Here is a 13,139-nt window from a genome sequence, read left to right as displayed (position 1 = left end):
AGAAAACCAGAGTGGTTAGGGAGAAAAGCTTTAGGCCATAAAGAGGATAGATAAAGATATTACAGTAAGATTCCTAGAAAATCAGGGCTGAGGTGACGTACAGATTTCAGGAGTGTCTGGGATTACTGTGAAGGACATTAATAAGGATTCATTCACTCATGGGGTAACATCTGGAGATGGTTTGTGTGTATCCCTTTGAGCTCTACAAAGATACATCTTAAAAGATCGAAGCAAAGCTACCTAAGTAATTTAGCCTGTCCAAAGTAAAGTCAGGAAAGTTATGTTCAGAAGAGCCTGCTAGTCTGTGTGTCTTGAATGAATGTTTAGGATTGTTGAAGTCAGCAGGAATGAAGCAGATGCTTAACAACTTTCCTAATCAGAGCTAGAGAGTAAGGGCTTATCAAATTGCATAGTTTAGAGAGTTTAGTTTTATTTATAAAAAATATAATTGCACCAGAAGGCATTCTAGTGATCTGTAGTGGGTGTAGTTTGCTGGACACAGTGTATTGTCACTATTCAACCTATTAAACAATCGGACTGCAGTGCTAGGTACTGTGTTGTAAATAGCTGTTTTCTGGTATTGTTAGCATAGTCCATTTAGGTTCCTTTTTCTAATACGTATCTTCAAGAATAATACTTTTCCAATTGCCTTAGGTTACAAAGCGAATTCTATTGACATTCTACTAGATAAAAACTGAAATATTTTACTAGCTATATCTACATAAATACATTTGATCTAGAACTAAGTTTTGTTTTTCAGTAGTGGTATGTGATATGACAAAATTTTGCAATTTACATATGTGATGTATATTTTAAACTAGCTACTTAAAATACAAGAGATATTGGAGATGTCTTTCCTGATAACTTTTCTGATAACTTTCCTTTTTACAGAAGGTGTATATTTTGTCATTTTGTATTGATTAATAGACTATGGTAGAGGGCTGTGAAAGTGTTGGAATAGTATTAAAGTTGACCTAACTCTTGCTTTTGTCATTTCTGTGACCTTTATTTTCCTTCCTCATTAGAACTATGCAGCACTGATATGGCAACAAATTAATGAAGACAGACAAAACTCAAGAGAAAAGACTGTGTTTGGAATCCAACTCACAGAAGAGAAACTTAATGACTTCCGTGATGAACAAATTGGACAGCTGAAGGAACTGATGGATGAGGCTACTAAACCTAATAAGCAATTCACCATTTCTAAGGACTCGGAATACAAGAACTAAAAGGTTTTCAAATTTGCTTTAATGCATACAGAAGTATTTTGAGACTTCCTTTTTCGGTTGGACTAGAATGCTTTTCTGTGGAGTAATGGGAGATGCTGAGGCCATAACTTTTTGTCTGAAACTGTCTCTGGATACCTGGCTTTTTCTGCAAGGTTAAATATTGAAATGTAATAATCATAACAATTTCATGTTAATTGCAACATATTTCCTCCTAATGGAAGGTTGAAGAATTTGGTAAAAGTAAACTGACATTTCAAAAATAGAAAGTTTTATTTTTAATCTTAGCATCCATGGGTGGTCATCTGTGTATCATCCTCTATCTTAATTGAAAAGATGCAACTAACATTTGTTTTCTGATATGGATTCAGTAGACAGAGAACAAAAGTGTAGTACTAAAGTGCATTCATTTTGGTGGAAGGAAACAAGCACTATTAGACTATGGTATTGTTGAAATTGAAAGCTGGTTTTCTTCTTGAGCTTTACTGTGAAATGGGCTTTAAAATAAAAGATGTAGTTCATTATTAAATTCATTGTGAAGGAATCACTGGTTTATGAAGTAAACTCAGCATTTTTTTCAAAGCTTGACTGAAACTGATTCTTCCAAATCATGTCATTTTTGCAAATAATTTCTATCTAATTTTTTTAAAATCCATACATTAGCTCATTGTGTCATAGCATCCAAAGGATCTTTAAAAGCTCCATATCACATATTATTCATTGTTTTATACAGACCAGAATTTCTAATCTCTTTAATCACAGAAATTACCCTGTTCATTTTACTGTATAACAAATATCAGTAATTTATAGGTAATACATTAGGTAAGCCTTCATCAGGACAATGCGTGCCTATTGTAATACTCAGATTGCAGTGTCTAAAAGAAAGTCCTGCTTTTTTATCTGCTAAGAAAAAAACACACCCCTTTCTGTTTAAAAGACAGCTTTCATTTCATATTTTATGCCTAGTTTTATATTATTAGTTTTGTTCTATTTCTGGACCTCTCACTGTCTGTTACCTATAGAGTGTTCAAGACAACATAATTTCTTTCCTCTTTGAGGATAACAGCTTTGACAAGTAAGTACATTTCCATGTGTCTCAGGTTGTAACAACATACTGTTTGCCAAAGCTATGTTCTTGAATCCTAACTGAGAGCAATTTGGGGAGGTGAGGAAAGGGAGAGAGAGAGAAGCAGGCTGGTCCCCAGTTCTGAAGCCTTTCCTAGGATTTTAGGTTGCAGGTTGCTCATTTCTATTAAAAGTTCACTTGTCAGCCTCCTGTATAAGGAACACTTACGATTGAGCAGTTCCTCTCTATTGACAAAGGTTGAAAGTTTATTTTTTCAGGGGTTTGTCCAGGTTTGGACCTGAGTTCTGTCCAGTTGCGCAGACACTGGCTTGAGCCAGCTATGACTATTTTGCACCCCAAAAGAAACAAAGATGGATATGCAGGGAAACAAGTAGATCTGTTAGAAGACCGGCTTGGCTAAGCAGGGAGCTCACAACTGAGGTTCAATGGGAGAAGGCAGTGCACAGGAGGGGAAAAGTGACAGGCTACAAAGGAGGAGTTTAGAAACATTGCCCGTGTGTACTGCGATGGTGTCAGGAAAGCCAAAGCTCAGTCAGCGTTGAGATTCGCTATAGATGTCAAAAGTGGCAAGAACAGCTTTTACTGCAACACTAGCAGTAAAAGGATGAACAAGGAAAATATGGACCAATTGCTGGGTAACCTGTTCCAGTGTTCAACCACCCTCACAGTAAAAAAAAAAAAAAAAAAAAAAAATCTTATGTTTAAATGGAATTTCCTATATTTCAGTTTGTGCCCATTTCAATTATCTGCCTTAGCAATATCTGCTTTTCTGGCTCCCCAGGTTGCTGCAACCCCTCAGTGCACTTAAAGGAAGTAAGACAACAAAAGTTGTCTTTCTCCCAAATACTTTCTGTTTATTTTCAGAAACCACACTAAAAAAGATCTGATAATAATTTCTCTTCTAATAACTTCTAAACATCTGAGGTGTTTCAAATGTCTATCCTGGGAGAGAGGTTTCCTGAAAAAAGGACATAAGGAGAATGCTGAGTTGGCACAGACTGGAAATGCCCAGTTTTCCTAGAGAATTTTCAATAGCTGTCCATATGCTGGCTTTGGACCTCTAATTCTGGAGGTGGCAAATGAAAAGGAGCAATGTAAATGAAAAGCGATGTAAAATATATGCAGCACTGTAAGCAGACATAACTCTGTTGGGGTTTTACCAACAGCAGGATATCACTTAACTTTGCTGTGGTGGAATAATGTTGCAGAATCTACGGCACAGAAAATCCACAAGCGAGGCCAGAGCAACAGAAACTAGCCATACCCTTCTCTTGTACAGGAGACCCACATCAAAAATTGGTTGCTGCAATCTGTGAACCAGGGAGCAACCGGAGTGGATGTTGGACTGTCTTGGTAGATCCTTTCAGCAGGCTCTGCCAGCCATAATCCTACATCTACGCTGAGATTAAACTGTGCATGGCCGAACACAGTACATCTTGTCTCTCTACGCCTTCAATTCCTAGGTATACTGCCCTGCGCCAGGTTAAAGAGGACTGCTAAAAAGTCTGAATTCTCTCTTTCTGGGGACTCTAGAAAGGAAGTAGGAAGCAGACTAATTCAGCTTCTCACATTTTCTACTCACAGATGAATCTCCTCCTAGTAAATCCCCTCTGCTATTTGAGTGCAGGTTAAAAATATGCTGTTGTGAGTGAAGTCACCTTTGATTATGACCCAGTAAGTTAAAATAACTTTTCCAAACTGAAGAAGAATCCTGTTATTCAAAGACCCAGTTAGAACTGATTTGCTAATTTCTCCTTCAGCATTTAATCTTACAATTGTAAGCACATACTATGAGGTGGTGGGAAAATGAACCTGACCTAGTATCTTAAAATGACAGTTTCCTGGTCTTTTAGGGCTAGGAACAGGAAAATTTCATCAGCTTAAGATGGTATTGCAAAGTACTCCCAGAATGTTGCTGAATCTGTCCTCAAGGCAAACTCATTTAGTGTTATTTATTTATTTATTTATTTTTACAAAACAAGGAAACTCAGCACCTCTTCTGTTTTGTCTCTTCTTTCGAGTTAAAACTTGCCTTGCCTGTCCACTTCAGTTATTCCAAATTAACTTGTGCGGCTGCTTGTAAATTCAATGACCTGCTTTGAAAATAAATTAAGTGCATTTTTGTGTCCATTGAGGTACAATGAGATTTGTTTGGATAAATTTGTATTTCAGTCTAATTCTGTTCTTCTTGTTGCACTGGCGATTGCTAATTTCATGCAGTGGGACTTTGCTCAGATTGTGAGAGACAGCAAATCAACACTTTTTATTCAAGTGACTAAATGCCTTAATGATTTGTGACTAACACATGTAGCTACAATAGCACAGGGAGGAGCATGTGTATATAACTACAGATCCTCAACACCTGACATGTTATTCACCTGAAGCCACTGCTGTAGGAGATTAGACGACAGGGAGTATTGCTCAGAATATTGCTCATTTTTTTAAGAAAAGAAGATTTAAGAACTGTCCTTTACAGGCAAAAATAAAGGTCTTCCTACCTTGTTGGTACTTTTATGTACTTTCCTCCAGAGAGGCCTCTGCCAAACACTAATCCCTCATGCAGAGTGCCAAACCACTGCAGAGAACTTGGTGCCAGAGGCTGACCAGGGCCGTGAGAGAATCTCATCAGAAAGCCTCAATCTTTCCTCCACCAATTTCCAAAAGACCAAACAGCAGCCAAATTTCCTGGCAGGCACCCAGCATGAAGCTACTGCACACAGGTGCCATGTAAAACATCATCTTTCAGTTGTGTAGCAGAGGGGGGAAATAAACTTCAGTGCCAGACAGTGGGGACCATTTTGTAGATGAGAGCTGCACCCTTCACCCTTTCCCAAGCCTCATAGTTTCCAACCTTCCTCATGCTAAAAATGACATCTATGCTGGAAAATTCAATTTGTCAGTCATAGGTTCTTTGAATTTTTTCAAAGTGTTTTTTTCTTTTAGTGATTTTAGGATTTCATGAACTGTACTTCCCAACATGAAGTATTGAAATTGAATAGCTATAGGACGCAGCAGTCAGTGATGCCTCCTGGCTTTTCTGAGCTAAGTAGTTCAGTGTCGCCTATTTGCAGTGCACTCTGCCTATCTGCAGGAGATGCCAAACAGTAATTTGAGGCAAAGAAATTGCTTTGATTTTGTCACAAATGTAGCAAAGTGGCTTCATCTTTTCAGGTGAGTTTGTATAGTGTTGCCTTCCTGATCCCACAGTAGATGTAGGACACTCATTCTGATGAACAGTGTCACTGTATAATTTTGTATTTTCTCTACCACTTTGAACAACCCTTTTCTCTGCCGTAGTTGATTTGTATCCCAGTGTGGAAGTCCTAAAGAGATAAACATGTTATTTTCTGACCTGCCCTTCCCAAGCCCATGCCTCATGTCCCAGAGCTCAGGAAAACTTGACTGATCTCACTTGGCCCCTCACTATTTTCCCCAATAGCCTGCATTTGAAACCACGTGATGAGCAAGTAAGATAGGAAACCTTTTAACCTCTCTCTGCTCATCCAGGCCAGAGGAGAGGTCACAGAATTGAAACTGGAAAACTGTTTATATAGTAATGACTTGTTTGGTTTCTCAGCTCTGCCACCTCCTTAATATTACGCCCCCCCAAAAGATCGCTAAAAATCATTGACAAAACCTCTAGCACAGGAAATTGTAATTTGAGTGACCTCTCAACAACATCCTAAAGGAGAACAACGATGACAGGAATAGGAAAACAGGAATAGGCCATAGATTATTTCTTATTATTTTCCTCTGAAATCAAACATGTTTCAGGGCACTGTGGAAAAATAACCTTTTCTGTTTATGAGTGTTGAAGTTGTGTGTTAAGCAGCAAATACGAAGACTATATGGCCTCATCCCTAACCATTCAGATCCCTCAGCAACCTCTTCTGGTTGTCAGGATGACTCTGTTGCAAGACATACCCAAAACGTTGTCCTTTTCCAACAATAAATGTTGTTAATTCAGTCCAGAAACAGCAGTCCACCAAATGAAGATGCTTCAGGATAAATAAATCATATGGAATTAGCTTCTCAGTTTTCTTTTTCTCTGTTCACATTGGCTCTGCAAAGCAACAGCTGGCTCCCAAAGCAAGTGGTGCCCTCCTAGTTATTTATGCATGTGTTTAGTATTAGCTTCCATGCATTACAAGCAGCCAAGATGAGAGTGTGCAGCCTTTCTGTGCTGACTGGCAGTGATTTAAAGAATGGCTAATAGCTCTCATAAAAAAACAAAAAAAACAAACAGTGAGAAGGAGAGGTGTTATAGGAATTTCCTAGTTTGAGCCCTAATCCTAAACCGTGATAGGGATTTTATAATACATTGTTTAAAAAGTCCCCACTCAGAAAAAGCTATGCAGTGAGACAAAACAAGTAAGGAATATCTGCCTGGAATGCCAAGAGGGTATTTAGATTTAGAGGGAATCCTACAGAAGCTAGTTATGTGTTATTGACATCATACCATGTGAATAAAGTGATTTCAAAACCAATATTCAGCATGTTTATGGGCCAAAATATAATTCACTCCCTCCCCTCAACAACTGGATGAGCCAATGTCAAAGGAAGCGAGTGTAAAGCAGCTCCCGAGAAAACATTTAGAGAACTGGAAGGAAGATTTGAGAGATCTGCAGGTGGTTCTTCACATCTCAGAGGTTCTTCAAATGCCATGAGCATGAGCTAAGAAATTGATACTACCTTGAAGTTAGATGTTTTTGCTTCTCACTGGGAAATAGTGTCTTTTCATCTGTGGTCCAGTCCATTCAGCAAAGAACGCATGCAGTCCTCTGCTGCTTTCTCTTTTGCTCCAACCTAGGACAACAGTTAGTGGACCACATAAGCTCAGAGAGTCAATGGAGCTTCTGAGAGCAAATCCCAAACTTTCAAAGATAAAAGCTGCTTTGCTAACTTTCCATGAATTGTGATAGGAGTTAAGCGGTGGCATGAATTTCAAGGTAAGTGTTTTCATCTTTGCCCAGCTAGTTTTCTTAGTTATTCCTATCAGACTGAGAGTTTGTTTTTGTTTTGATTTTTTGTTTCATTCTGCATCGCTGAAATCTGCACTCTTCTATAGGAATCCCAGATAATCAGTTTTCCTGCTCTTGAAATTTCACCCTGCTTTGTTCAGCTGTTTATTACCATAAGATTACCACTTGATTATTTTTAAAAAGTTGCTGTTTCTTTTCAGGTCGGGAATACTTAAAAAAAGGAATGGCGTGGATTCTTGAGACAGCTATAAAAAGTTCCTATGTGTAACTAAGATGTTAGAAATCTGAAAATGCCTAGGTTATGCTCAAAAAAAAAGAAAGAAAATGAATGATGTTATTACTTACTCCTGGATATAACATATGGAACAAGATATACATGGACATGTCACATGAACATATATGTGATTTATAGTCACTTTTTGGTCTAATCATTACCACATAACCCCTTCTATTAAAACAAACTGATCACTGTGTAATTAGTTACAGTGTAGTCATTTATAAGAGCAAATCTTAGTTTCCTGCCTGAAGGGAACTGGAGCAGTCATAAACGTGAAATATGAGTGCTAGCAGTGGGATTCAGTTGCTGTTTTACAATGGCTGTTATGATCAACAGCACACTACACAGCATTTTTCTGTAGCATGAATATTTTGAGAAAGCGAGGCACAATGCTTAGCAATGATTTAAAGCTAAGCCACTCTCTCTGGCTTTCATTTGGCTCTGTCTGCCTTCTCTCTACAGCAGATTTCATTGGGCTGTTGCATTCCTGCAGCACCCGCTGCGGCACGCAGCCCTCAGGAGAGCTGCCCGCCGGGGCCACCTCATGCAACCGCAGCTCCTGGGCACCTCCCCAGGCAGCACTGCTGGTGCCGGGGTGGCCATGCTTGTCCTCCGCATTGCTGGAGGTCGCTTCTGCCATGGCGCTGAAAGTTGGCGAAGGAAATCATACCTGCGGGTACAAGGCAGAGTCCTGACAAATTCAGGTGGGCTGGCCTACGGCCCTGGTGGTCCAAGGTTTGGACGGCAAAGGTCCGGCTCTCCCTTGGGTCACGCTTCATCGACATGTCTCCTGGGTGTGGATTGTGCTGTTATGCCCAAGAGGCTAGAGTCAGTCAGGCTTCACCTTTCTCTCAAGGGGAAAAAAATGGAAGAAACTGAAAACTGCATCAAACCAAATCCCCTTCCAACATTTTTTGTTCAGATTATATTTTTGTCTGTCCCAAGGGGTCATTTCTTTACCAGAATTATTTGCTTGTCAGCTGAAAAAACCTTGAGAAAAGACAGTCTTTAGTTCTACCACTTTTCTGGTTTGCTTATCTACAGCGGGAAGATGAGAAGGCATGGAGGGAAGGCTGCAGGCAGCTCATCTTCAGCGGGAAGCTCATTCCCTGTCCTGTGATCCCTTAGAAAGACTGAAGGACAGTAAAGCAAAGCCTGAGAGGAGGCGGGGGAGGTTTTTGTTTTTGTTTTTCTCATTGGAGTGTTCTTGTTTTGTTGTGTGTTGAAAGTCTGTTGGAGAGCCCTTCCCTGGAATGCCTACAGTAGTTCTTGTCCTGGGCTGGCAGATGACAGGAGCAACTTATTCCGTAGTCTCTATATTCAGTGCACTTGGAGCCACTTTGTGCCTCTGATCTTTTCCAAATGTAGGGCTCTGAAGTCAGGTAGCTTTGTGGGCTGCAGTAGTTAATGTTCTGCTTTCTATTGCCATGTTTGTTTGCATCATATTCACATTGCCCTGCTAATCACTTGCACAAGTGGGAAAGCTAGAAACAAGTTGTGTGGGGGAATTTTTTTATGTGTGTACATTTTTATTTGATCACGTCTCATAACGAAGAGCAAGTCTAAATTTTATGACACCTCTAAATGCCAATGGTGACTGGGGAACAGAAAATGGCCATAACATTTCCTTTCTTCTTTATTGTTGAAGGAAAAGAATGCGGTCTTTTCCCTATTCTAGCTTATTTTTGAAATCTTTTTGAAGATACTAAGTGAAGTTGAGCACCTTAATATGGTCAAATCTGGTGCAATAGAAGAACAGTCACTCAGGCTGGAAGGGGCCTCAGGAGGTCTCTAGTCTGACTGGTGGCTCAGAGCAGGGTCAGTACTGAACTTGCTTTATCCAGTTGAGCCTTGAAAACCTCCACAGATGGAGCTCCCACAGCCTCTCTGGGCAACCTGCTCCAGTGCTTGGCCATCCACACAGTGAATTTTTTTTTCCTTATACTGAGTTGCAACCTCTTTGTTTAAATTTCTGTCTGCTGTTTCATGCCCTCCCACCACTGCAAAGAACCTGCAAACCTTCTGGTCCACTGCACCAGTACCAAGCACCAGACAATCCTCCTCAAGGTAGGTGGGGAAGGGCTGATCTCCTTTTCCCTTCCCATGTAGTGAGGGCTGAACACAGTTGTTTAAATTATTAACGTTTATGCAATTTTACTACAGTGTCTGAAGCTTCAGCCAACTGAGGACCCACTGTGTTGGGCTCCACGCAAAAGGTCACCTCTGTCCCAACAAACAGGAGCCTCTGATATGTCACTGCTACCTTGTGCTCCTTGAGGAAGCCCTCTGAGGGACCTTGGTGGCTTTTCTGACTTATTTTTAACATGCTGCAAAGGTAGACTGGAAAGAAGACTCTGTCCCACCTCTCTGTCCTGGATTGCAGGTGAGCTTTTTTGGAAATTACTTAACAAGACCATCAGTGTGGAAATTATGCTCAGATTTTAATTAGCTGTGGATGTTTCTTCCACCTTGCTACTGTTACAGGACACAATGTATTATTGCTGCTATTGTTTTAATTGTATTTTCTACCATGTGCCAACAGATGGGACAGACAGCTCCTCCTTTTAAGCTTCAGACCACAGGTTTTACGATATGTTTTTGGTGTGTAACATGCTTTGGAAGAATTCAAAAATGTCTATATGAAACAACTTAGCATCTTTCTATGAAATATTTATAGAGGTACGGTATTGCAGTGAATTATATTGCTGGCTCATGTGACTCAGGTGATAAAAATGTCCTTTGTAATCTACAGACAAGGAACTCATCTAGCGCTGTAGAAATAAGATTTGCAACTGGCTTCGTCATTGCCTATCTGGAATCCAGGAAATCGGAAAGCACCTTTCCTCCAGTAAATCACAGACACAGTGAAGAAGATGGCAGAGTTCACCTGTGCACCCGGAGCCAGGCTCGTATTGCTTGTGCCAGTGAGACTGAGCGCTAATGGAAATGGGTCAGTGCCTTGCCCTGGGAACGAACCTGAAATTCCAGTCAAAGGTGCTATAGATCACCACTGGCTGTTGACACTATGCTAGTAATTAGCAGCATTACTCACCCAGATGAGGTTTTTGTAGAAAAAACAAAAGTCACAAACAAATAAATTCACAGTCTTAGCCTCATCTGCTGGAAGATAGAAATTGTAAGAATCTGTAATGTCTGTCTAGAGGCAGGTACAATATTTCATTTGGCTAAAGGAAAACTTCCGAGTCCCTGGGCACACAGATAAATGTTTGATGCAGAAAAATAAAGAATGAGTTTTCATCAAAAGCAGGAGCGAGCTATGAAATTGTGTGTAATATAGTGGTGATTTTCTCTTTTGGCTGCGGGATAGGACTCCAAGGGATGCAAGACAGACAGTCTTAAAATGAAAGCCTTCCTTTTCCACGGAGATTTTCTTTTGCTTCTTTCTCTGAAAGTCATTTTCCTTCCTTGAAAGTAAGTTTGAAGTCCCAAGTCCCCTGCTGTGCTCCCCATCAAGGGAAAGCACAGCCTGTACGCTCTCCCTTTGCTCTGACCGGGGGTGTCTGACGCTACTGCTGACAGCCCCTATCGAGCAAGAAGGCCAGGAGGTGCTGGGCAGGAGTCCTCTGCGCGCTGCCCAGCCCAGCCCAGCCCAGCCCTGCGGCTGCGGCCACTTGGCATTGTGTTCTGCTGGGTGGCCCCTCCGAGGCAGGCTGGGCTGCCTCCTTTTCTAATAGAAATCCCAGTGCACTTCGCGGGCGTCCTGCAGCTGGTGAAACTCAGGTTAAAACCACCCCCCGAGCCAAAGATGTTTGTGCTCCTCAGCCTGTTACAAGCCTTCACAGGCCTGGCAAAGCCAGTCCGAGCTCTTTCCACCAGTAGATTTGAAGGTAAAATGGTTAGGTTTGGAGATTTTTCTAAACATTTTTATTCAACCCAAAAATAAGCCAGACAGACTCTTGAAAATAATCTCTGATAGCCAAGCTTATTCTGTTGCTGATGCAATCGTCTAGGTTAGAAACAGACCGTCACCAGGAGGGGATGGGTGATCCTGTCCCTGTCTGTCACTCTCTGTGGGGATTTTAGGAAAGGTGAGGCTGAGTTTTGGGAGTGTGGTAGGAAGCTCTGCATGCTGGTAGTGCAGTACATGGTGCTGGACAAAACTGGGTGGACGTGGTCATCCACGTACCGCATTGATGGGGCTGTTGTGCAACTGTAGGCACCTGGGTGACCCGCAGGTGGCACTGAGGTTGCTACAGCTCTGGGGTCCCCCCGAGAACCCTGCTCCCAGATGGGCCATGGCTTTGGAGTCCAGAGGGCCCCTGCCAGATGGGGACACGGCAGCTGCAGCCAGGGCAGGCGAGGGGGCTTAGTCCTGTCCCATCACACTGTGCACTGAGTTTTAGTGCAGCAGCTCACACTACTGTGAGCAGTGCCTGCATGCTTGAGAGAAAGCATCACAGGAACTGAATGAGCACTTCCACAGATCAGAAATCATGAGTCTCCTGAACAGTTCCAACATATTTTTAATTTGCAATGCACTAAGTGTACATGGCATTGAATGGCTTAGCATTAATATTAGCTTTTGCTTCCCACTGGACCTTCACTAGTAAAATTCCTTTCTGAACCAATTTGGCATTAATGAAGAAGCAATTGTCCTAGTAATTAGTTGAAATTAACAGTGTTTATAATCTGATACATTTCAAGTGACGAATGACTCACTTGAGGAAAGCACCAATGGCTAAGGAAAGGATCCAGAGCACCTCCCAACCCAATTACAGGGAAAGGGAAAGGGGTGGTGGCTAATCATGAGACAGAAGCATCTTCCCTTTGAGCAGACAGACACTGTTACGTGTCAGAAATATCCATCTGCCACCCAGCTCAGAGTCTTCCCTGAGGACTTAAAGCCCCTCGTCTGGTTTGTTTGCTCTCCTTGGTGTCAGCAGACATGTCTTTTTTCCTCTGAAACCTGCCATTAGCAATTTAATTGCACTTGCCTGTGAGTGACCCTGAGGTGGCCGCTGAACAAGGCAGCCTGTGCTGTCCTACGCCGTCTGGCTGCCCTCGCTCCCGAGCCGTCTTCCCGTCAGGCCCTGCTTCAGGCACAGTCCACCTCACCCCATTAACCCAGCATGCCACATCTCTCTTTTTTTTTGTGGAAACAGGAATTCCTAGCTTCGGGAAAAAAACAAATGCAACCTGCTTCTACACCCTCTTTGCTGTGCCTTAACATCAGCAGTGCATTCCTGACTTCCTGAGAGCTTTTAGCTCAACCCACCACTCCTGTCTCACCTTGGTGGCCTTCAAGGCCTTGGCAGTATCATGCACACTGCTTCCAGGTGCTGCATGGGCATCTTGCCAGCTGGAGGGAATAAAAGCAAATTGGAGTATGAGGAAAGGAGCTTGACTGCAAAAGGACACGTGGTTGTTTCTTTTTTATACACTTTCTGCTTTTTTCCAGGATTTTTTTTTTTTTGTACAGGGCAAAAGTTAGCAAAAGGTTTTTTTCTACAGAGCAAAAGTACAGGTAAGCGATTAGGTAAGGAGGAGCTGAATGAAGTGATTTTGGACCAAGAGAGTTAGAAAAAAACAGGCAGGAAAAACAAGGA

The 13,139-nt window shown here is 41.6% G+C and overlaps 1 protein-coding gene and 1 long non-coding RNA gene across 2 annotated transcripts in view; both read left to right on the top strand.

Moving 5' to 3' along the window:
* SDHAF3 (succinate dehydrogenase complex assembly factor 3) overlaps positions 1-1,808 on the top strand; it is a 34,602-nt gene extending 32,794 nt beyond the window's left edge. Inside the window, exon 2 of the mRNA XM_067292497.1 lies at positions 1,026-1,808. Coding sequence (XP_067148598.1) covers positions 1,026-1,229 — 204 coding nt within the window. The 3' untranslated portion in view covers positions 1,230-1,808. The remainder of the gene's footprint in view (positions 1-1,025) is intronic.
* Positions 1,809-7,241: 5,433 nt separating this feature from the next.
* Positions 7,242-9,751, top strand: LOC106483600 (uncharacterized). The gene is made up of 3 exons (XR_001292420.1): positions 7,242-7,262; positions 9,581-9,639; positions 9,736-9,751. It is a non-coding gene; the product is annotated as an uncharacterized lncRNA (long non-coding RNA).
* Positions 9,752-13,139: the final 3,388 nt, after the last annotated feature.

Source organism: Apteryx mantelli, chromosome 2, assembly GCF_036417845.1.
Source record: "Apteryx mantelli isolate bAptMan1 chromosome 2, bAptMan1.hap1, whole genome shotgun sequence".
Classification (NCBI taxonomy): domain Eukaryota; kingdom Metazoa; phylum Chordata; class Aves; order Apterygiformes; family Apterygidae; genus Apteryx; species Apteryx mantelli.
The sequence above is the reverse complement of the archived record's forward strand: the minus strand, read 5'-3'. Positions and strand labels throughout refer to the sequence as shown.